The 26,297-nt window shown below is 35.0% G+C and overlaps 1 protein-coding gene across 10 annotated transcripts in view; it reads left to right on the plus strand.

Moving 5' to 3' along the window:
- Positions 1-26,297, plus strand: part of LOC149423210 (uncharacterized) — a 205,508-nt gene that overhangs the window by 130,352 nt on the left and 48,859 nt on the right. For all 10 annotated transcript variants that reach the window (XR_016302279.1, XM_089632574.1, XM_089632580.1 and 7 more), the window contains 5 exons: positions 52-367; positions 1,613-1,737; positions 2,558-2,683; positions 5,560-5,740; positions 6,487-6,684. Coding sequence is in view for 9 of the 10 variants with exons in the window: in XM_089632574.1 (XP_089488700.1) it covers positions 52-367; positions 1,613-1,737; positions 2,558-2,683; positions 5,560-5,740; positions 6,487-6,684 (946 nt within the window). In the remaining variant the exon portion in view is untranslated. The remainder of the gene's footprint in view (positions 1-51; positions 368-1,612; positions 1,738-2,557; positions 2,684-5,559; positions 5,741-6,486; positions 6,685-26,297) is intronic.

Below are 26,297 nucleotides of genomic sequence, written 5' to 3' on the forward strand. Positions count from 1 at the left end.
GTATGTAGTTCTAACTTTAATAAAATAATCATTTGTTTTATTTTATCCTAGCTTCCATGTCATCATCAGCATTCAGCGGCGGAAGCGATTCACAGCAATTCACCCTTCTGACGGAAGATCCCCAAGCAGCTCTCGCCGCACTGGCCTCCTCTAATCAGAGCCTGATCGATGATGAAACGTCTCCCGCTGACAGTCTTATCTCTTCGAGCAGCGAATCCAACAACGACATGCCCGTATTGGAGAAGGACACCACCATGTCGTCATCTGCCTATCACACTGCCGATAATAAGAATGAAGAAAATAAAGAGGATGAAGAGAAAGAAGTGTGTGAAGAAAATATGACAAAGGAAAATGGATCCAGCGAAAAGTAAGTATATTATTTTGTATTTTAATGCTGGTCTCACACGAGCGCTATACTCACATGCAGAGCTGGCCCTGAACCACACAGCGTCTGGGGCTAGTAAAAATGTTAAGGGTGCTGTGTTAGGTGATATCAGAGCTGTGGTTCCTTGACTCCATGGTGGCTTTAGAAGTTGGCGCCCGGAGCGATCTGCTCCAATTGTGGCTTTACAGAAACCGCGCTGCTCTCATCGCTTACATATGCTATTTCACCATATTTTTTGTCCACACTCGCCATACATTCCCATTGGCATTCCTATAGACGATTCAGAAATTTACTTACAAATTCATCTCACGATATCTTGACTCTCTCCATATAGATGGCACAAAACTCAAGCTCAACCCATTCGCCGACAAGTACTTAATTATCGAATCATAATGCAAGTCTCCTTTTTATATTTGTCTTCGTGATTTTCGTTTACATCAGTATTTTAACAAAGAGATAGTATATTATTTGTTATTGTAATAATTCAATTCCTGGAGAGAGGGTTTTTATGACCGTGAAACCCGATTTGAATCTCTATCTCTGTCCCGTTTCCACTCAACTCCTATGTGCAAGCGAGCAGGAGATGTTGGACGTATTTAAAGAAAGCAGGTATGGGCAAGAACTGATAGGCGGACCGTAATAAACATATTACAAGGTGTATTGAGTTGCATTTCAAATAATATTCGATTTTCGTATAGTACTTTTATAGCTTGGGTATGCTGAGTTACTAACGACGGGTTGTTTCGGAGAATTTGAAAAATTCATTAAATTTCAATGTTAAAATATTTTAATTATTTTCGAAGATATAGCGATTTAAAACAAATTTAAAAAATTTGCGCAGGACCTTTATTTTCGCTCGGAGACAGCGTAGCGCCAGCACAAAAAATACCCACCAGAAATGTGTTAATACAGGCTTGGCAGCGATTGGGTTTTGAACTTCCCAGATTTTAATATAAAAACGTAGTCTACATTACAAATATCGGTTCAAATCCAACTGACTTTCTACCCGGCTTTTCTTGCTATTGAAAATTTTGGAAGAAACCATATAAGATCTTATTTTTTGACATTCCAATGCTCCGTAGCAGATGGAGCAGTTTAAAAACAATTGCATCTACCTAGATGTTCGTGACACAAAAGCTGTGCATTTTTTATTCCGTCTCAATAGTAATAATTGCTACGTAAGAAAACAGATTTACTACATTACAGTAATAATGCTTTTCTTTTCAGGGCCTCTCCTCAAAATAAGAGTCCCCACACACCTGGCACCCCGTCTCATTCTCTATCCCTATCAGAAGGAAGAGATTTCCTTATAGACGATGAGATAGCTGACCAGCCAGCTCTAATGTTTGAAGGTAAGCACCATCCATAGATACAACCAGCTTATTTATTGACTATCTTCTTATAAAATTATTTATCTATGTTCAACTATTTTTTTTCTATGCAGATAAATACTATTCTGCAGATCTCTATAATTATTATTGCACCCCAAGTTACCACTGTCTTGTTTGTACAATTATTATTTTGGCCAAAATATAATATTATGATTTAGATTGATTGCTTATTGCACATGCTTTCGAATTGAATCTCAGACCGTCATTTCCATTGGTTAGGTACTAAATGGAAATGTTTCTAGCTGAATAGAAGTGAATTTGAAAGTTTCAACAACACAAAGCAATCATTTACAATGAAATTGACAGATTTGAAAAAAACTGGCATTTTTTATACACTTTAAATTTTGAGTGAACCTCGGTCACATTTGAAGTTGTCATAAACTGCCAATCAGCGTAATAAATTTTTTTTTACGGCGCCATTTCTTTTACTGCTCATTCTCGGCTGGTGTCATTGGTTTAATAATTTTATTTCCATTATTCTTAACAACTGATCAAACTCCGACACGGGCTGAGATTTGACAATTAATGAAGGTTGTTATTTAGTGACATGTCAAAAAATTCAAAATGGCGCTCGTTTCTGATTTGTGACATTGGCAATTGTTACAGAGGTTCAACCAACCAGCTCTAAATCCTACAGAGTTTTTTTGGAGAGATTCGTAAATCAGTACCTTCTATCCTTCAACTTTGTCTGTACTTTTTGCAACTCATGTGAAACTTTCATCAATGTGTAATTTGGCCTTTTCTGTCGTAACCTTTGTTTAAACCCGTGACATATTTGCAGGCAACAGCACGGCTGAACAAATGACCTCCTCCCTACAGTTAGTTCACTTTAATGCCACAGAAAATACGGCAACACTGCAGGACCATCAAAATGTCGAATCACCTTTGGTGACAAAGAAAAACAAAGGTGAGGTGGGGCTTTGCTTTCAACCGTGTAGCGTAGCTAGAACTATTGCAAGTCTTTATGTTATCTTTACTTTGTTCAAGTAGGTACCTATCTAAAAATATTAACATCATTATTATAATTACGTATATACTCAAAATTATCTAGCAGTTTAATAAACAAAATATAATAAATACATAATGACTAGGTAGAAACGTAAGCCACATTAACAAAACTCGTTTCAATTTTAATTTACAATTTGGGAGGTGGGCTTGGTTACCGCCGCCCTGGTAACCATTTATTGGACAACCAACACCTCTCCCATAGGTCACTCCAAGTGGTTCGCTTTGTTTGGTGATTTAGTAGGGGTGCCCAGGTTCATCGAGTGAGGTGTGTTTGTATGGGGAGATGCTGGTTTGGGGAGAGGCTGGTTTGGAAAGACACTTTTAACTCTCCAACTGGTCTCTCCACTCATCACCTTGCACCGCAGTGGGAGGGATATATTCATATGTCCGTCACTCCTGGACACCCTGATCCCTAGATTCCTACCCAACCCTCAATTTCATCTTCTTCCTTTTCTTAAAAAAAAATATACTCCACACAGCATCCCCAAAGATGTCATAGGCCCTGAGAGAAATTATTTTCCTCAGGGCCTCTTGTGTGGGGTTAATGTAAAAAAATAAACAAATCCATACATAATAATATAATAGCCATTTTCCCTTTCTGCTATCTGATAATTCAATAGAACAGTAAGGTGTTCAACAGCCAAAAACTACAGATGGTTTTCTGAGCTACATATTTTTTTTTAACATTAACTCCATACTCAGGGTCCATGTCATCTTAGGGGATGTTGTGTGGAGATTCTTTTTAAGGAAAGGAAGGGGGGAAAACAAAGTTTGAAGGGTGGGTGGGAATTTGGAGGTCAGTATGTCCAGGAGTGACCAACGTATAAATAAATCCGTCTCACGGGTGGAAACAATCCGCTGAAGAGGTCAAATGGTGTCCCTCATCCGGCCTCTTCCGATCCGGTGAGCTAAGCAGCTGGTAAGAGCGCGCATCCGCCGCCAAGGCCTGGACACCCCTGATAAGTCATCAAACATAAGTAACCACTTGGGGTTACCTATGGCAGAGAAGATGGTTATCCATTAAATGATTCCAGGGGCGACGGTACCCATATCCGTCTCCCAAATTGAGTTTGTTCCCTTATTATTATAAAGCAAGGGTTTCCAAACATTTAAAGGGTCGAAAATCTTAACAAATATCTTACAAGAATTTTTGCTGTGGCTTTTTTTTAGTTCTTCAAAACTGTGACCATTAACAGCTTCATTAAAAAATAAGCACGAATGTGGCAAAACCAATTTGTCCCAGGACAACAATACAAGTTCTCTCATCAAGAGCTGTAAATTCAATATATGGAAATAAGTATTATGTTCAAAATTCACAATCATGTTTATCGGAGACCAACCAATTTTCGCTCCGCGATCGACCGGTTTTGAACCGTTGATATATAGCATCTTTAAAATGGCTGCTACCATTAAAAAATATTTTTTCTTACTGTGACTTTTTACTTTTGCTAAAATAATATTTTCCGGAGAGATTTTTGTAAACCAATAAATGAGTGTAGTTAATTATCTACGTACATTTTCACAGTCCAATTGTAACATTAATTAAATAATAATTGATACTATTTAGAATTCTTTTAAATATTGCAAATATTGAAATCTGGTTCAGCCTGATAAGACAAGAATATAATTTACACTACAAAAATTAATTGCGCAATTGATTTTCCCATATTTTTGTTGTTGTTGTTGTTATGATTATAATTTTGCTGCCAGTTTATTTTTAAGCTTAGTAAAAGAAAAAAACACAAAACCTTAAGAAATATATTTTTAATCTAAGAACTATTTTGCTAAAAAATTTATTCCGCTTGCTGGTACTAGTTTTTCGCTTTATTATATTTTTGCCGTATGTTTGTAATATTATGCCTAAATGGCCAAAAGTATTTTTGTTATTTGTTTTTGGGGTGTTATGCCGTGTTGCGCTAACTCCTTCTTTAGCCAACGTTTCGGACAGCATTGCAGTGTCCATCATCAGGGCAGATGTGTTTATTTGAGGTTGTGTTAAAAGAAGTGTTCTGAAAGAGAAAAAAAACTGAAGTGTTCTGAAAAAGTTCAGAGCTTGTAAACTCGGCCACCCTGACAAATCGGCAATTGCCGAGCATTTGATTGACACCGGGCATTACTTTGGATTTGTTCCTAAAATCCTGGGGAGACCCAAAACTTATAGAGCACGGCTGATTACGGAGGCCATTGAAATTCATAAAAATCCCGTAAACATTAATAGAGACGATGGAGCTAAGCTCAATAGTTCTTGGTATCCGGTAATTGACGGCTACACCAGAGCTAAACGAAGAAAACCACTTTAAATAAAAAATGATACGTTAATGTTAGCTCAGAGGGTTGGAGCTGGCAACACGGTATCACAACCTCATACATAAGCTCACATTTTAACACAACCTCAAATAAACACATCTGCCCTGATGATGGACACTGCAATGCTGTCCGAAACGTTGGCTAAAGAAGGAGTTAGCGCAACACGGCATAACACCCCAAAAACAAATAACAAAAATTATGCCTAAATGTTTTTTTTTTTCAATATTATATTTATTAATTCATATCAAGCTAAATGTGAATTCCAGTTCAAATAGACAGTTTAAAAAACTGAAACATGAAATAAATATGTACCTCTTTCTAAGAATGAGTTGAGTAATTAATTTATCTCTTATAGCAAAAGTATATTTTGATATACTAAGCAACTCTGGTAACGGCATTCAAAGAAGGTGTCTCTATACCTTTGTTTCCAGAATGAATGGTACGTTAATTAGTATTTTGATTTCCCAGGGTTACAGAATTCTCAGAAGGTGTATTCCTCCCCCTTGTTCTCCCGCCGCCCCATGCCCCGCTCCCCCTCCCTGGACACCCTGTCCCCCTGCGACAGCATCGCCTCTGATGACCTTATCTGCGATATGGACCTAAACCACTCCCTTACAAGCCTCAACAGCCAAGATGATTATATTGACAGGTAAGAAGTTATTCAATTATGTACGGTATATTACAATTTACGATTTTCATGATTTAATTTTCATCTATATTCTTGAGTTTGGGTTACTTTAAATTAGTGCATGTAAAAACTGAAATATTATGAAGAAAATATATATGAAGTTAGCAGTATTTCATTTGCTTTTGCCCTGCTGGTGGAAATTGGGAGGTTGTCTGTGATATGTGGTTCAAAAAGGAGGATAGAAAATACAACTTAATTTAACTTTTCAGAAGCTGGGTTAACTGTATAATTGTACAGGGCCTGTAAGAACTTCTTACCAACTGCATAAATCACGAGTGCACTCCACTGTTGAAATTGGCATTAAATTATTGCATTGTGAGTCAGTGAAGAGAACATTGTTATGTCGCAAAGGCTGTGGTTTACAAGACATGTAGAAATAATAACAGATGACAGGATGACAAAAACCATGACCAAGTGGGTGCCCTAATCGAAGCTATGCAGAGGCAAGCAGAAGAAGAGGTTGACTGACTGCTTGGAAAAGGATTGGAGCAGGACAGGAAGGTCTGAGGACTGGAGGCGATTGGAATGGTCAGATGCCACTGAAATGAAAACTAGTGGCGAACGCGGAATGAATATTGAACATTAAGTTATGCCCATTGAACCAACACTTTTCGGTCTTTGCAAGGGACAATACACCATCGATAAAGAAAATGTCAAAATATTTGTTCTTAAAGAAAACTGCTAATGTTTGTTTACGTTTTTACTAGGCTTGATGGATCCATCCGCAGCGGTCTGAACTCCTTAGAGGATGCCCAGCTACGCGAGGAGTTGATGAAGTACACTATCAGCCACAAGCGGCAGCTGACCAACGCGCTGAACAGCGAATTATCTCTGAATGGCACCCCAACTCACAAGCATCAAGGGCAGTCCGCTTCCACCAGCAATAGCAGTCTTGCCAACATCGGGTAAGTCATTATTGGTTATAATAATTATAGCGTAATAGTACATGAGGAGAAAAGGAAATTTGTGAAAAACTTGATTATTCCGGTACATACTAATTTGAAGTTATGTTTCAAATCTGAATGGTGGTCTTTCATTAGGCCATAATTGATTTTTTTTTATGTGGTACCGAACATGTGTTCAAATTGGAGCCGGTGAAACTATGGTAACCCTAAATTAAGGAATGTTTTGAGGTTTACAGAAGTGGGGGGAGGGGAAGAAGAGAAAGAACAAGGTTTAGAAATATTTGGCTACTGATCAACTAGACATGGTGATTTCAATCAAGTTTCTATGTTGATAGGTTGATATGGTTGCTTCTCATCGGGGTGTTACATACTTTAAACCCATCTCAATGGGTATAGTTAATAAAGCTTTAGATTGGTTGAGAACTTATCTTGGAAATATATCACAGAGAGTATTGTTTAATGATAACATTAGTTCAATAAATTGTATATGGTGTTCCTCGGGGTAGTTTTCTAGGTCCAATTTTATTTTTGTTATATATTAATAACAAATTATTATTATTTTGTTATATACCTCTGTAAGCTGCCGTTTTCTGGTACTTGACTTGTATTTGCAGATGACACTGTTTTGGTATTTGCTGGTGGTACATGGGATTAAACTTATGCTAAGTGCGAGGCGGGAATAAGGACAATCAAAATTTGGCATGATCAAAACCTGTTAACCTTAAACATGACCAAAACAAAATATATTACTTTTAGGTTATTCTCTGTAAATCAGTCATCTTTGGACCATTCCTTAAAAATACATTGTTGTGTGCAGGAGTGTAACTGTCAACCTTTGGAAAGAGTAGACAATATCAAATAGCTTGGCTTAATAATTGATAGAAATCTAAAGTGGAACTACCCTAGAGCCGTAAAATGTTGCACAAAAATTAATTAAAAAAAATAATGTATAAGAAAAGTTTTTTGTATTTGTCACAGTTATTATATGTATAGTGAAAGTAAAATTATGTCAATAAGGCGGTTGTACATAATACTGGCTCTCTGTAAATTTTTCAACAACATTGATACTGCCAAAAAGATCACAACAAGTGCGCAACACTAGATTGGGTTCTTTTTTAATGTATCAGCCGGTGAATATCAGAATTTCCTTTGGACAGAGGAGTTTTTCTTATAAAGCTTCGTTGCTTTATAATATGCTCGGTGAAAATATAAAAACTATTTTTTTTTTTTTTTTTTTTTTACAGTATTACCGCACAAGAGTCCCAACTGCTCCCGTCTGGAGCCAGTGAGACTATGGCATCCCCAATTGGGGTATGTTGTGAGGCTGAGGGTATTGGGGAGGGGAGGGAGATGGGGAAGAGGAAGGTGGGGAAGTACCTGGCTATTCAGATCTGGTCACCAAACACGGCTAAAGCCATTTCAAGCAACGTTTCAATTCTGAATGGTGGTCTTACACCAGGGCGATACTGAGAGTATCTTCCACTCTGGAACGTGCCGCAAATATACTATATATTATTTTTAATTAATTAATTGTGAAATAACACAAATTAATCAAATAAAATTTATTTGCGCACGCCGGGTTCGAACCCGCGACCTTCGGATCTGTAGTCAAAAGCGTATACCACTAGACCACGCCGGCCGTCAACTATAGGTTCGTTGAATCTATTCGAGAAAATGGTGAAAATTTCATTTGAAAAAATCATTTGAGCACACACATAAATAATTTTAAAAAACTATGAATTTGTACCTGCAACCTCTGGGTACTGAGATAAGAAGCTTGCTACTCGGCCACAGCAGTTGTCAAAAAATAAAATAAATTTACATTTCACCTGGCTTATATTTTGAGTTTAGTTATACATATATCTATCTATTCATGAAAAGTGGTTACTTCAGCATTTATGACGCCATGCAGAAATCCGTGGGAAAACTACACAGGTGCCTACGTATTGTTTATACGTAAATATTAAACCACATCAGACATGTTATATTATTATTGTTTGTTATGAACATTTTTGCAGACTATAAATAATATTGTGAAAGTGTTCTCAGAAAATTGCACAAATGAGGGCCTAGTATTAAATTAGATTTATTCTGTAATGGTTTCTACAAATCTCAGGTTCACACACTATATATATATTTTTTTAATTTAGTAAAGGATATATTGATATATACATTTTGACTATCCAACTAGGAGGATTTCCCCTTTTAGGACAGTCAAAATTTAGGTAAATTAGCACACATATTTTGTGCAACTAAAGATTGAAAAAATAAAAGAAAAGGAAAGAGAGAGAAAAAAAAGAAAATAGTTTAAAATATAAAGTTAGTTGATGTTTGTTTACCGTACTTATTGTATTCTAATATCTTCGATGTGAGCGCATTAGCATTAATAATAATTTCATTTTAATTTTATTCTTACTATTTGACAAAATATTTTTTATAATAAGTGCAATACTTATTATTTAATCCTGTTGATTCCGATTTTGTTCTTGATCGCTTTTCAATGAAACCAAGAGCAGAAGCTGAATTAAATTTGCATTATTTGTTGTTATTTTATCGACAACTGTCGGTTAGTTTCGCAACTAATTTCCGTTACGATTACCGTTGGTAAGTGTTATTTATTCTTATCTTAAAATTCCGGTCCCAACGCGGATTTCCCGCTTTTTTTTAACGCGGCCATTTTTTTACAATAATTAACAAAAACTCGTCTGTATTAAAGTTATCCGCCTTTTTTATGTGTAGCTTTATTCTTTCAACGCGAAATGCAGTGAAAACATTGCTATTTATGTAGAATCTGGAGCGTGAACGCGATTATTTTGATTATCTTCGCTGAAACTTTATCGATTGTGATACTGACTTTAGATTTAAAAAACCGCTTTTATGCTGCGCTGGATTGATCCATTTAAAAACGATTTAAATGCGAGAAAAACGTTCACAAATCGTTTTAATTCACAAGCCTTTTACAGGCGTGCCATTTACAGCCAGGAAATAACTTATTGCACATCAAATTTTTAAAATTAAAATAACACTCCCGTTCCGAAGAGGGTAATAAATACCCTTGCCCCAAACGAGAGTTTGGTGCGATATCTAAATTGTTTTTACGTCACATACTCTCTAATTTAGGTAATCATAGAAAAACCTTTCGGTAATCGATCTGAATGAAAAAAAATTACTCGTCACTATTTTTTAAGTTAAACAATATCAAATTTCGACGAATTTCTCACTTAAAAAAAACTATCCGTATGAACGAAGCTCGTTCTTGACGGAACCTACCAATTAAAAATTTAACGAGACGCCAATGGATGAGAACGAGAAATCAATTATGTATTTTGTATTGTACTAAAAGTATTTGCAAAATAAAAGATTTTGCACAATTTTTACACTACCTATTTTCTGATGGATTTCCATATTTATGAATATTATACAATAGAATGAGATCACAACAATTGAAAAAAAAAATTTGCGACTACCAACTTGTACTCATTAATTTTTTCTATTCGTTTTATATCTGGAGGAAAGATTTTGTGGAGTTTTTTTGCAAAATATAATGTTTTGTTTCGTTGTCCAAATGTGGTTTTATAACTCGGAATCTTTTTTAAGTAATTTTGATTCAAGTTAGTGTGATCAGTATGATGGATACGCGGTCTAGTTTCAATAGTATATTATTTATAGTACGACCAATGATTTCATTCCATTAAATTTATCGGATTAAAAACGAATTTAAATTACGACTGTTCAATGTATGAACCAAGTACCTATCATGCAAATGGAAATTATATAAGAAATTGGGTCAGTCAATATAATTGAAGCCAAATTCTTCCGAAAACTTTTTATGGAAGCGAGATTATCTCAATATAAAAAAGTAATAAAATCTGCATGTTTGATTTTTTATCAGGAAAGTAGCAAATGGAAAGTTAATATTATGTGAATATATATAGTATCTATTTTGTCAGAGTTCTCCTTTCCTGTTTAAAATAAAAACAAGTATTTGCAATCTCGGTAAGTTCAAAAAAAGGTAAAGGCGAACGTTGGTAGAGAGTAGACTCGTTGCCTTATGTTTATATTACTGTATAATTAACCCTTCCCTTACGGTGCTAGAAAATCCCTTACCCTCCGGTGCTGTCTGCTCAGTACACAGTCTACACAGGGAACGCACTTAGAATTTTGTAATTTTTAAGCGGCATAAAAATAAATAGTTAACATTTATTAAATATGTAAATCATTTTATTCATAGTACATATTTTGGACACACTGACTTAATAATAAAATATTACGTTTTTGGGCTGAAAACGAAGAAAAACGTCGGTCATGCACTTAAGAGTCTTAACGCATAATACGTTCCATTATACAGCCGGCAGACCGCCGGCTTGCCGGCTAATACTGACAACAAGCGCATCGTGGAACGGTGAGTGAAAGCCCGTACCCCTCTTGCACACCTACATATACCGTACCTATATATTGACGAATTTTTTTCCGAATTTTTCGACATTTGTTATTTTTTGTTTCGTTCGAAATTTTTAAATATTTTATCCGCTACATGAATCTATTGCTGAGTAACACCTACAATAATGAACTCTGTGTTTTATATAAATTTACAGGATGTTGAAATAATTATAGACATGTCAAATCAACACACAGCACCACTTGATAGGTGACAAATATTACATATTTTTTTTCTTAGTTCAGTAGGAAATATTTAGGAAATTAAAATTAAATTGGAAAGGAAAAGTTATATGGCGTGGGTAGGAATCTGTGGGTCAGTGTGTCTGTGATTTTCAGACGTATGAATCTATCTTCTCCTAATGCGGTGCCAGGCGTTAAGTCGTGAGAGTTCGGCTGGAGAGGTGAAAGGGTCTCGTGGGCAGACGCATCCGCCGCCAAGACCTGGAAAAACCTCACCCATGAATCTGGGCACCCCTGCTAAGTCACCAAACGTAGCGAAACACTTGAGGAGACACATGGCAGAGGTGTTGGTTATCCAATAAAAGCTTCCCGGGAGGCGGCACCCAGACCCGCCTCCATGAAATGAAAGTACCTACAACTTGATATATTTGACTTTGCAGTCGGTTGCGTCGCTAGTAAAATAATTTAATAGTATTATTTTAAATACTTCGTTCGGTAATTTCTTCTATTACAACAATTTCATCACTGTGGTGGATAACTATTAAAACTCAATTTCATACCACCCAGACTTGCAGCGCCATAATAAATATGAAATGATAAAAATCGGGTCTGATTTTCAATCAACTGACCAATCAAAGTTTAAAAAGTCAGGTTCTAACGAACTGCCCCTTTCGCGTATCTTTCTACTCCCTCTCGCTTAATTTCACCTCGCAAAATTCAAAAATATCGGGTGTGTCATAGTTGACGATTTTCTGTGGTCTTTATAATAAAGGATTCGTAATAATGAACTTAAGGTGGTACTTACATAGGTATCCTTTTACTGTGATAGATTCATGGTAGGTACTCGTGTGTACCATAATAATATCAGTATTTGTTTTCACGGGCGAGTGGAGCCCTATTATTGTTTCAAATTAAATTGAGATATTTATCTGCAATAATACACCCAGGTAAAAGGTATGGAACACGCAAACCTTTGAACGAACCAACAAAGTATCTACTTACCACTGAGAGCACTTTGTTGCGCACTCTCTTACTTTTTTTATATATTTGTATACAGAGACACAGTGGGTAGGTACCGGACCAATTATTAGATCCACGGCGCTTTCAAAATGTAATTTTGTTCGGACACGTGCGTCAATAATATGGCGTTACATTTAAAACCTCAAACAAGTTATTATAGTGATCTTACTTAATATTATTGCACAAATGTCCTTCGAAGTGTTAAATCAATCCAGAATTGTTAATTTTGTTTTCAGAAATTTTGCCATTTGTTACAAAAGCAATTGCTCAGTTGAGTACCTACATAATTATCATGATTTGGGTACAAGGACAATAATAATATTTGTAAAATAATGATTATCCTATCGCCCATTGTTTTAAGCGAAAATCGAAACGCCGGCAAAGCATTTCTGTATTTTCACAATGGATACATTGTATGTCGCAATTTGTCAACTACCTTTTTGCATGGTTTTACCCATTACCAAAATAAAAGTGAACTCTGGGAACAACAATGGTCATGCCAAATTGTTTTTAAATTGCATAATCTCAATTTGATCGCGAGAAGTCAGCGACACGTATTTTATTTACGGCCGGCCTAGCGAAAATAAATGTTGTAGATATTACTTTTTTATTATTCATCAGGGCTATCTCCACTCTGATGTGAAAATGACATAGTGTGCTTTTTGCATACTAGTAGTTACTGCCAAAATGACATTCGTGTGCTTTATGCATACTAGTAGTTACTGCCAAAATGACATTCGTGTGCTTTATGCATACTACTAGTTACTGCCAAAATGACATTCGTGTGCTTTATGCATACTAGTAGTTACTGCCAAAATGACATTCGTGTGCTTTATGCATACTAGTAGTTACTGCCAAAATGACATACGCGTGCTTTATGCATACTAGTAGTTACTGCCAAGGCTTTGACTTTGTCCGTTATTTCTACGCATTTATTGTTCCATAATTATATGACGCATTTGTTTTTATTAAATATCATGTAACTATACAAACAGACTTCTAAGTTCCGTAGCTCACGATGAAAACATCGTTGAAAACTGAAAATATTTTCACAGGACTAGAAATCCCAATCAGAAAAAAACCGTAGTTAGGTACCAACGTTTTTTTTTATTTATTCCGTGAATTGAGATTAATTGGATTCCTACTAGAACCTAATCGTAGTTAGGTACCAACGATTAGACCACGTTTAGTTACGTTTCGGGGTCACCTGTCCTAACACCAAATGCTTACATTAAAATGCAATAACATTTCATAGAATATCGACAATTCAATCAGTTTTCTTTTTTTATAGCACTAGGTATACAATTATACTCTTATTAGTTTACGTTTGCATGAAATATCAAAAGAATTTAACGCTTTACTGGACTGTTATCAATAATAATAGGTAGGCCTTTAAAAATCAATGGACTTCTTTAGACACGAAGTTAATAATCATTCTCAGTTTATAATATCTCGCAAAAATCGACTTCACTTATTTGCCTCTTTGAAATTTTTCGTAAAGTTTGTTCGGTGCACGTAGTGTATAAAAAGTCTGTTCGTAAATAATTTGTCGGGAAAATGAATTTAAAAAGCAGGACAATGCACCGCCTGGCACCGCACCGCGCCGGCTCAGCTGTGAGTCGCGGGGCTATTGGCATGGAGCTACGCGACGGAGCTATGGCTGGCACCGTTCTGGCGCAAGTAGGTACTAGACAGTAGTTGTACCTACGCGCGGGCCGGTTATATCGGTAACCTGGCAGCACTGTCACGACTAGTGCTGGGATATCGACTGTGTTATAAATATCTACATATAATAATAATATGGAGGATTTGAATAGCGCTGCTTTTGTGCAAAATCACCCATATGTTGTGCTATTGAGGGACAGTCGGGGGCATTTATAATCATTAAAGAGTACGTAGCTTAAAACGGGTCGGGAAAATGTTCACAAATACCAACAAAAACTGAATATTACATAGCAGCTGAGGAACCACTTTCAGCTATATTAAGGGGTTATCGATAATCAGGTTTATAGAACGCTGGGCTAGACTCTGACGGATCGATTCTCACGGATCGATTAGAGTTATGCTTAGTGAAACGCTATGTGCTATAAAGTTTTGTGAATAAATGATATGTGTTTCTTAACATTGCTCCCTAATTTTAGAGTTAATAAAAATAAAATAAAAATTAGGTGCTGTTTCGCTTTCAGTAGTATAATTTTACGACCTATAGCTTTTTACTCTTTCATAAAATACTACTTATAAATGGTTCCTAGTAGCTTAGCTCTTTCTGTCTAGCTATTTTTAGTCAGTGAGGTCTTTTTTCGTGGGATTTCTATTTTTTGCAAAGAAAAGTAAAAGAAATTTCTCTCGGAGATAAATAATGTTTTCCGCAACTCATTTGAAATAAAATATAATTACTTAATTTCCCCCCGACCATCCCATCACTAGCCCAGCGGTAGCCAACCGGCCACCAACCACACGCGGAGGCCGGTTCTAAGGCCACGATCAGCTGTCCGGCATTATTGTTTTCGTCATTTTCAAACGCGCGCTTCACGGGTGATTACTCCCGCCTTTATTCGAAAGAAATTTACCAAACTTCTTGCCGCGTTATAATGAAATCGCCGCGATTCGATGAGATTCAAGATTCTACTGTTTTGTTCATTGTGCTCTGTGCCAAGTCGACTGATTTAGTTATTTAGAAATTCTGTGTGAAAAATCAAGCGGGGTTTTAGTAATGAACAGAAATCCGACAATGTGATGTGCATGTAAATAAAACTATTTTTAATTGTTTTAACAGTTTTTCGCGAATCTAACGTTATTTTGACACGTGACCTTCACAGGTGCAAGTTCTTACCTAAGCGAGTGTTATTATTCCATGTGGATTCCGCTTCGATAGATCTACTATCCCGCAAAAGGAATGGGTTTTATTCGCCGGCTTGCTCGGGCTCCTATTGTCTCTGTGCTCTCATGCTTGGCGAGAAAGAGTTAATACCCTCGTCCCATTACCTTCTCCAGTTCTCCCGAGGAAGTAGTTGTTAAATGTTGATGTAGAAAAGTTGGTTATTTCCGACTACCGCCAAGTTCAGACATTACGAGTATTGTCGTTCAGCAGTCAAACGCTCAGAATAACTGCACCAGTTTAACTAAATAATAATAATAACAACAGTGAGTGATGTAATAAAAATGTTATGATTTAGAATTAATACAAAAGGTGATTTTACTATCATCACTATTAAAAAACTAATGAGTGCGGGTTCATTTTGAATAAAGAACGTAGCTCGAACGACATCATTTGAAATAATAATGAGCGCTTATTATCATTTGATATTTGAAATTAGAATTCGATTGAAAACTTTTTGAATGCATGAAGACTCCAAAAGGTTTTCCATAGTAAAAGATTATTTTGAAGTTTTCGCGGGAAGCTTGGTTTAATCTGCTGTTTTTTGTGGCAATGGTGGTGTATTTTTATAACACTCAGTGTATATTATTTTAAGTGCGTGTTTAGAGGTTATTGGCTATTTCTGTGGCAATATGAAGCAGTCCGAGTTGGAGAGAGATGCTCTCCCCACTCCCGGGCTGGTTGCTCAGGTGGTCACTCTGATGAACAGCAATAGTGTTGGGTAAATACTTATTTTTTTACATTATTTAAAACAATCTAACCAGTATGTTCTCGTTATGTATCAATTTTACTTAGAATTCATCGATATTTTTAGAATCCTTTTCTATTTGCTCATCAAATAACGCAACGTCACAAGAGCTTTTCCTAGGGAAATGCAAACCATTTTACTTGATTCTCATGTCCTTTGAATATCGTTCTTGTCGTTAGATGAATTCCGTTGATCATTTTTGATAAAATTTGCAATGTTTTTAGTGTGATTATAAAAATAGAAAGCGTAAATTGAGTTCATGTTTTTACGAATTGATTGACTTGATTAGTGTTTCATTGAATCATTAATTATCATTTAACCTAAATGATTGTGCGTATACCTACTTATATGTAGGCAGAAGATGATGTTTGTTATATTTTTCTGTTTGCCGTGATAAGTCATTGTTTACATTGTTTATTGATTAACGATTAGCCCTACGTAACGCAATTTATCAGCAAATCTTTAACTTTACAGGAGCGAACATTTAATCGGAAGTTAATCCAACTTGAAAAGTGGTAATGAAAAATGCTATGATGTCTTTGAAAATTTTAGACATTTTTATGATTAGGATTTTTAAAATCACTCTCGTAAATTTATCTTTATGGGTCTTTTCCGTAGTACCAAATTAAAAATGGTATATTTTTGAAGATTTTCTGATTTTCTTCTTATGGTTTTTTGACAAGTTTCTCAAAACACTTAACACCCTTGTTTTGATATATGTTTCTTATTATACAATTAATTTTATATGGTATAGAAAATATTACATGTTTTTAACAGTGAGTGGCAATGCGAACTGAAAATAGTTTTATTACCCTTAAAATTTTAGACAGAAATAATTGTGTAAATTTCATGAACCGTTCCAGATTATTTAAATGCCTATCAAATTATCCAGTATCACTTTTAACATAAATATTTTTTAAATGTATGTTTTTTTAAGATAATATCCATACATTTGTAAAGCCAAAACTGTAATTATATGAAATTATTTAGATAGAAAAAAATCGCAAAGGTCCGAAAATTATTAAAAACACCTTTTATTTAATATGTTAGAAGGATGAAAAAATTGAGAGTTTATCTTTAAATGCAACTAAAGCATTTATCGAGAGATTTTTGCTCTATTTCAAATCAGTCGTGTTTTATTAAATAATTTCACCATTTTCGCTTATTATTTTCGTTTTTTTTTAATATTAGCGCGCTCCCTTTAATCATCTCCCTCTCATCGTATTTACATATCTCCCTTTCAAACCATCGCTTAATACGGGGCCTTGAATCTCTTGTATTATATTGTTTATGTACTTGACTATCAGACGGTTGTTTTACTCGTAAACTTCGAATCGTTGTAAATACTAACAGATTACAACCTTAATACCGTACTATCGTGTAGAAACTTACATACTACATAGTTATTAGTACCCCTATATGAGTGTTGATCGTCTCCCCATATAAAATAAATCGTACTTACACCCCTTTTAAATTTTCCGTCGCCTGGCAACTGGCTAGCCAACAAAAATAACGATTCCAAGAAAATCCATTTCCCTGCATTGGGATTCAATGGGAAAATTCGTCTAGGGGAGGAAAATTTAATCTCATGGGTTATTTCAGTGAAGGAATACTCAATGTAACAATATGACAAGTATTTCAAACCTTATTTTATCATTTTAGTTAAGACTCCGCCAAAATAAAAAGATTTGATATTTACGATTTCTTTAGCTAATTAATTAGTGTAGGTATGTATTTATGAATGATTGTGGGCGTGTCTGTATGCCTGAAGTATGCTCAATTTAAACTTTCTTGGAATCAAATTTCGAATATCGAATTTCTTTCTTGAACAAATAGTCAATTTCATTGTCCTGTCTGGAGCCGTCTAATTTCGTTCTTTCAATCTTTTACCGAAAAATATTCAAGTGATTTCTAAACTTCCTCAATATTCAAAAGAGTTTAAATTATGGCTTTTCAATATAGCAGATGAAACTTTTTTTATTTAATTTGTATCACTTTATGTTTCTTATAAACTATTCACCATATATTACACTAAACACTTATAAATTCCCCATACATTATTGTAAACACTTTTTATACAAACCGCTTAGACAAATTGTAATCTTGTTTTTGTTTTATATGCCCACAGTTTGTTTCTTTATAGGTACAATAATATAATGTATTTAACTATATTACCCACGTACAGGATGCGCTTTAGTGGGTTCCCACTATTCTTATTGATTTTTACAATATTGTATGTAATTAATGTAAAAATTGGGAAAACTAAATGTATTAAAAACACTATTTTATCACTCTTACCAAAAATATGTTATATAGAAAATATGGGAAACGATATTTTCTTCTTTTCACCGTTAAATAGATATTTCTAAACTTCATAACTGATGTTGTCATGATGAAAAACAGATTTAAAAAAATATTTAAATGAGTTTAATATGCAGTAAGGCTGGCCGCAAACATACGTTTTCCGTATTCGATTTACGAATTCGTTTTCCGTATTCGGAATTCCGTGAGACTAGCGCAAACGTTCGTTTTTCTTCATTCGGAATGTATAAACGTCAGAACCAGTGTTGCCAACAAGGGCGATATATCGCCATTTAGGCTACACATGTCCCACCTAACAGCAAATTCGGCTACTTTACGCTACCTTATGTATGAGAAACGACGATATTAGGTCAAGATCCGCTGGCAACACTGAATTACGAATGGAAATTTCCGTACGTTTGCGTCGGCACAAACAAACTGTATGCAATAGCTGCGTTCCACATGACGTCATTAGGTTTTTTCCATTCGTTTTCTCCGAACGCGCCGGCTGGCATTCGGAACGTGCGTAAGGAATTTGTTCCGTTCGGAACTAAAACGAACGTGTGCGGCAGTTAATGTATTTTCTACTGATTCCGTGCATTCGGATGTCCGAATACGGAAAACGAATTCGGAAATCGAATACGAAAAACGTATGTATGCGGCCAGTCTAATACTTTGTTCAACGAAAAGCTCATTTTCTACAAGGGACAAATTTTTTTTTCAAGCACAGCTCTATATACATAGGGTGTATCATCATTCCATTAAGTGCCCGATAAAATTGACCAGTGCCGAAATTTTAAATTTTTTTTCTAATTTGCAATAAAATTATTTGATACCATTTTTTTTAAATAATTTATCCCAATTAAGCAATATTTTTATTTTTTAAGCAATATTTTACTCAGTATTTACTTGAGTACCTACCGCCTTTTTGGTTTAATAAAATAAAAATAAATCAATCAATATAAAAAATAAATCAGTACCTACATACTCTTTCCGTCTCTTCTTCCCCTCCCTCAATTCATTCGCCCTCATTCCTCAATTATTAAATGTACCATTCATAGCTTCTTTGTGGTACTCACGACAAATCATCTATCTATGAAATCAATAAATAATTATCAACACAGCAATTGCGTACAGTATAAACCGTTATCTTACCATTAGATATAACTTTGTTGACACAACTCTCCAAATATAACGAATCATAGACCTATCCCGCATTCGGATGGATAACCCGGTATTATCTGATGGTATCAGTAGGACAAGGTATCGCAATTTATTGATTAATGAATCATCACAGTTAATTTATTATCGGAAATAAAAACTCACGAGGTTATTGGTGAATTTTCTGAATTTTTCTTTCTTAGAATCATTACCTTGATATCTGCTTGTAATGACTAAAATACTGTAAGTAGATATAGATATAACAGACTGCTAATATTAGATGTAACTTTCATGTAATCAAATATACATATATGAGTATTACAATCGAGCAATTAAAGATAAATTAATTATTACCGAGCCTTGCACCCAAGGGAAGCTCTGAGCCAAACTTCTTAAAACTAATAGGCAGGGCCGGCCCATTGCAGGCGCAACTGGAGCGGTCCGCTCCTAGCGAAAGAAGCAAAGGAGCCAAGGCGCTGAATAATACACAATACCTAATTTTATACTTTAAATTATGTGCATATAGTCCCTTCACATTGCGAGATAGCAGTTTGTCAACGGGTTCGTAAAAACAATATATGAACCTAAACAACGTAACTTATTTAACCTAGTTTTTGTTTTATTACTTTTTATGACTTTATATAACTTTTTATGACTTTATATAACTTTTTATGACTTTATTTCACTTTTTATGACTTTATATCACTTTTTATGACTTTATATCACTTTTTAAATGTGTGTTGAATTTTCAGTGTACCTACTGAGTTGTGCGGTTAAAAACTACACGAATTATTGAATCCTTATGGTACGTATACAAGGCGAACCGAGCCACGAATTACGGGAAAGGAACGAAACAACTGCAAACTAGGTTTCGCGTCATTTGCGGTTGCTTCGTTCTTTTTCTATTAGTTGAGTTTCGATTCGGCAGTTCGGCTCGCGTATGTATACGTAGCATAACACTTACAAATGTGAACTTACCAGACTATTACCCATGTCTTTACTTACGTCTATATAAATTCTATTTACGTCAAGTGTACCTGCTTGATCCGTGACTTTGGTTTAAGTCTGACACGGATAGAAGTGGCAGGAGAGGGATTCGAAAGAAGAAGCCTTCAAAGTGAACGTATTACGTGACATTGAGAACTGAGACACTAACCCATTTATGAGCCGCCGTGTGCAGTCTTCTTTCAAGCTCAGTTGTAACACATTCGTAATCTCTTTATTATTATTTCTGAATCGAATCGATAGTACTTAATAAGATTTATAATATTCGTGTAATTTTAAATTCTAAATTGAATACGTAGTGCTTTCCTGGATTACTATAAAAATACTTTAACAGTCTGACAAATAAATGTAGACAAACGAAGGTCGCTGCAATTGTTTAAATTATAACATAAAGATGTGGAAAGGACTTGGTGCATATTTTTCACATTATTTTGACACGGCATTCAGGATTTAGTGGTTCTCTCCTAAAGGAGATGTTTCTAAGTTAAAATAAATTGCCACATAACATATTTTTAAGGTAATTTATCATTCAAACTTGTCATTTTGTAAGATATTTTTTGGAAAAATATGTATTTTTCTAATTGATTATATCAAACAAGCTATATATCAAATGTAAAATCAAAATAAAAACAATGCAAACGCTCACTTTGCCAAATTAAACATACTAATTTCGTCAAATATGATTTGAGATTTTCACGGCCAAAAGTATTTTTGTTATTTGTTTTTGGGATGTTATGCCGTGTTGCGCTAACTCCTTCTTTAGCCAACGTTTCGGACAGCATTGCAGTGTCCATCATTAGGGCAGATGTGTTATTTGAGGTTGTGTTAAAATGTGAGCTTACATTTTAAGCTACATTTTAAGCTCACATTTCAACACAACCTCAAATAACACATCTGCCCTGATGATGGACACTGCAATGCTGTCCGAAACGTTGGCTAAAGAAGGAGTTAGCGCAACACGGCATAACATCCCAAAAACAAATAACAAAAATACTAATTTCGTATTCCTGCATAATTCTTAAAATTATTCAAGTTCAATGAAGTTTTAATTGTAAAAAAATTGAAACTGACAAGTATAAATCATTTCAGATCAGTGATAAAATAGGTACCAAAATAATAACAGGTACATACACACGTGTATTCGAATGCAACGTTCTGTCAAAATTTCAAAGCAATCGGTAAAGAACTTATATTAGCTAAAGAGCTAAGGAATACGCGAGAGTAGGGTAAGCACAGCCATGGTGCAAAGTGTATATTGAAGGTACAAAGGGTATAGGTGATTTATGGTCACCCCTTCGGAGCTCTCACATGAATCTAATTTTTTTGAATAAACGGCTCTACAATTTATATAAATGAAGCTAGGCCTTCAATGTCCCCGCATACGGTGTTATGAAGCGGTATGCAAGCGCTTACAAGTACTAAACTAAGGACAACACAGAAAAATAAACAACAAAACAATCAAGTTCAAGTGTCCGGCAGATAGTTGGTGGAGGGGACCCACACTCCAGTACCTGTAAACACATAAAAGTAAAGTAAACAATAGAGTGACGGGGGAGTTTCGCCGAACCACGACTGGCAGTCCTGTTGAGAAATTGGTGGTGGTGCAAAGTGTATAATTGTTATAACTACAGTGTAGTACAGTGTTAAGCTCTGGTTAACGATAGTACAATTAATGCATAATGAGACTCGCAAATCATCCGGCCAAGTAAGTATACTACATATTTGTAATTAATTTATTTATATTAAATTTTGAATTAACTGCAAAGTTTATTTAAAAGATTTTCATGAGTGAAAATTTTTGGATTCTTAAATTAAAAATTGTTGTAACCGATACAATTTTTAGCTCTCAAATAGTACTGCAGGAACGTAGGTTTATCTTTGATGTTATTTTTATTCGAAGGTTAATTATGAAATATTTACGCAATTGAATAATATTGTTATATTGTTCTCGAGTGTAACGACTGACTACTGTTCTGGCCATTCAATTTGTACTTGAATTTTCATTTTTCATACCAATTTACCTCAAGTATGCACAATAATTATTGTATAATGTAGCATTTCAAGTATTTTCATACAGTGTACCTACTGTAGGTCAGGGGCGTAACAACCAGTGCGCCAAATTTTAATGCCAAAATTATAATCACATTGTGGGCGTTTTACTCTATGATTTTTTCATCCTGTTTGCATGTGAGTCGTCTTTTCGTATGGATTTGTGATGAATTGAACTTTCTATTTGGTGCCGATTTCCGTAAAGTTTAAGATTATTTGACATCTGCCGTCTGTCATTGTTTTACGTAGCTTTATTGTTTTTTTTATTTTTTTTATAGTGAAATTTTTGTGTCGAAATGTTGCATGTTTATTTATTTATGTTGTTGCATGTTTGTTTATTTAAAATATTGATAAACATAATGAACATGTGTTTATAACTGATTTTCAAAGTGTATTAGTGTTTGGTATTGTGAATTTCGTGTATTTTTCATGATTCATTGACCGTAACCGCAACGGAAAAGGCAAATGACTGATTATTTCAAGTTGATGTAATGCTGCATATACACATGAGAAAAAAAGCGCGAGCGGAGCCATGAATTTCAGTCGGTTCATTCCTTTGCTATAATTCGTAGATCAGCTCGCGCTTTATTTTCTCATGTGTATACGAAGCATTATGTTCAAGGTGTAGCCATTTTTGAAGATTTAGTACCGCTCCAAAATATTATTTCATCTTTAATGGTATGCTATCTGTATGAAATCGTAAGTATGAAAATAATGATCTTGTAAAGCAAAGGCATACGGGTCCGGGGTTTCTTGATAGGGATCGGCATAGAAAAAAAACATCATATCTCCAATTGGTGCCTGAAAGATAGCAAAATTTTATCTCATTCTAACAAACTTTCTTGTTGAGATTTCGTTGCCGGCAACCCGGGCGTTCATTATTTTATTTATCATTCTACAATATATTATAATATGTACCTAACTGGCCTCGCTAGACATTTTTTTAAAAATTTATATATATATATATATATATATATATATATATATATATTTTTTTTTTTTTACAAGAATGTGTATATGTATAATAGATATTGATTATATTCGTAGTCCTCCTCACTAGCAGATCCTGTGTTGAGGGGGACTAGGTTTTGGAAGTTTTCAGCGACTTCTATAGTTCAACTTGATGTTTTGGGTAAGGTTTTCCAGAAACTTCTACGACGATAATATGCTCTTTATCCGGTAGTTCTTTAAGCCAAGATTTAATGCCCTTAATGTAGTTATTCTTTGTTTTGAATTGTTTGACACTAAGTGGGAGTTTGTTATATACCTTTACTGCTAAAAATTCAGAGCTAAGGTACCAAAGGTAGGGTTACACTTTGGTATATTTAGTATCTCTGTTATCTGTGTTTGTTTGTAAATCATTTTTGAGGTGATGTACCAGAAGAATGTTTTTGGCATAGATTTTCTGTATACTTGGAACTTCAAACTGTTTAAAAATCTCTGTAATTGACGTCCTTATGGGAACTTTTAGTATGGTCTTTATGATGCAATTCTGAGTTACCTTCAGTTGTTTAACGTGTTTGGATGCTGCTGAGCCCCATCCTATTATTCCATATTCAAATTTAGAGTGTCATAAAGCATAGTATACTATTACTATTACTTTTTGACGTTGGGTTTGCGAAGGTTAACCAACATTCGTTAAAGGGGTCTTCAGGGTATTTAACCACGAATTTAAATACAAATTAAAAATAATAATTTCACATACGTACAGTAGTACAGTTTCACTAATTACACCTTATCAGGGCCATGGTTGGTTCAGAATAGCCAGGGTCAAAAGCCACATTTAAAAAGAGGAAATTTGTTTCGCTAGACTATGGCTACATTAGCTAGGTTGTCCTAACTTTTATCTTTATTTTTCATTTCCTCGGTATACTTATCGCCAAACAACAATCACCATTTTGCTGGACCATTATTACAGTGGGTCTTGACAATTGTTACTTTATGTGTTATATTTAAACGCGTTATGAAATTTACATCTTAAAAAATATGAAATTTATTTAGCTTTAAATTCGTTTCAGAAAGGTCCGACTTACACGCTTGCCCGGGGGCTTGAAAGTTTATTGTTCCGCCACTGACCAGGTTCACAAACAATAAATTATTCTTATGTTAGTGCACACCACGTTCGTTACAGATAATTTTATGTAAAAATATTTTGTTTTGTAGTTTATTCTTCGCTTGAAGTCGTAATGTACGATTATGCCAATTTGAATCCATGTAATCGGCTAGAATTGCGTTGAATTAACTAAGCACGAAATTAATTTAATTAGCATGATACGTCAGTCGTTTGTCGTAGGTAGGTGTATGATGCATTAACGTGTTATGGGTAGGTACTTAATTACCTACTCTTGTTTTGAAAACTTTCAAATACCGACTTATTTTAAACGACGTTTTACTGACATATTGCATTTAAAAAAACTTTAATAACTCCAAAACTACTTTGTGGCGTCATTTGATTAGACCAAAATTATGTTTTCTGAATAAAAACACTTGAACAATGATATCAGGAAATGTGCACAAATTTCTCCGTGTAGAATTTCTACTTATACGATACATCTTTTATCAGTTCACAACGTTATATCCATCGTCCCAGATATGGAACTCTGAAGTATCCCAATTTGGGAGGCAGGTATTGGTACCGTCGCCCGGCAACCATTAATTGCATGACCTCGGCTGTAGGTCACCCCAAGTGGTTTGTTACGTTTGTTGACTTGGCAGGAGTGCCCGGGTTCATTGGGTGAGGGTTGTTCAGGTCTTGGCAGTACTGTGTGGCGGGCCGGATTTAGAGAGACTGGTTGAAGGAGTGTCCAGCAGTACTATCTAGACCCACTGCACCGTACCTTTTCCTTCCCAGGTCGCTCCTAGAAAAAAACCCTCCACACAGCATATCCAACAATGAAATATACCCTGAGGGAAATTATATTCCTCAGGTTTACGTGTGTTCTGCTCCTGAACTGCTCCCAACCGTTTGGAGCCAGTGAAATTATGGCATTCCCAACTGGGGTATGTCGTGAGGCTGAAGGGTAGTAGGAAGAGGAAGGAGATGGGGAAGAGGATGATGGGGAGTACCTAGCTATTCAGATCTGGTCACCAAACACGGCTGAAGCCATTTCAAGCAAAGCTTCAATTCTGAATGGTGGTCTTACACCAGGGCGATACTGATAGTATCTTCCATAAAGTGTGGAAATAATGTAAAAAATCCAATTAAATTAAATAAAACAAGGAGCCATATTTTTTAATGAGTAATTTTAACATAATTGCTCACAGAATCTAATTTTAATGAGCCATTTTAACATAATTGCTCACAGAATCTAATTTTAATGAGCCATTTTAGCATAATTGCTCACAAAATCTAATTTTAATGAGCCATTTTAACATAATTGCTCACAGAATCTAATTTTAATGAGCCATTTTAACATAATTGCTCACAGAATCTAATTTTAATGAGCGATTTTAACATAATTGCTCACAGAATCTAATTTTAGTGGGGCATTTTAACATAATTGCTCACATAATCTAATTTTAATAAACCATTTTAACATAATTGTTCACAGAATCTAATTTTGCCTTTAAATTACGGCTTTTATGCAGCGGTACAATTAATCATCTTAATAGCCGGAGACTGCGTATCGAATCTTTATTTGACCTAAACCTTTTCAAGAGGTCAACGCAATTAAAAATAAGTACCTACATATATCCCTATATAACAGTAAAAATTAAAAGGAACAATTATTTGACTTAACGTTGGCTAAATTGACTTGATGAATTGAATCGTACTCTATGATTCAAAGTAGTGAATTATTCTTGTAACACATGAAAAAAAAATTGTTCTTG

The sequence above is a fragment of the Hesperophylax consimilis genome, chromosome 6 (genome assembly GCF_061612785.1).
Source record: "Hesperophylax consimilis isolate HC1 chromosome 6, BYU_Hcon_1.0, whole genome shotgun sequence".
Taxonomy (NCBI): domain Eukaryota; kingdom Metazoa; phylum Arthropoda; class Insecta; order Trichoptera; family Limnephilidae; genus Hesperophylax; species Hesperophylax consimilis.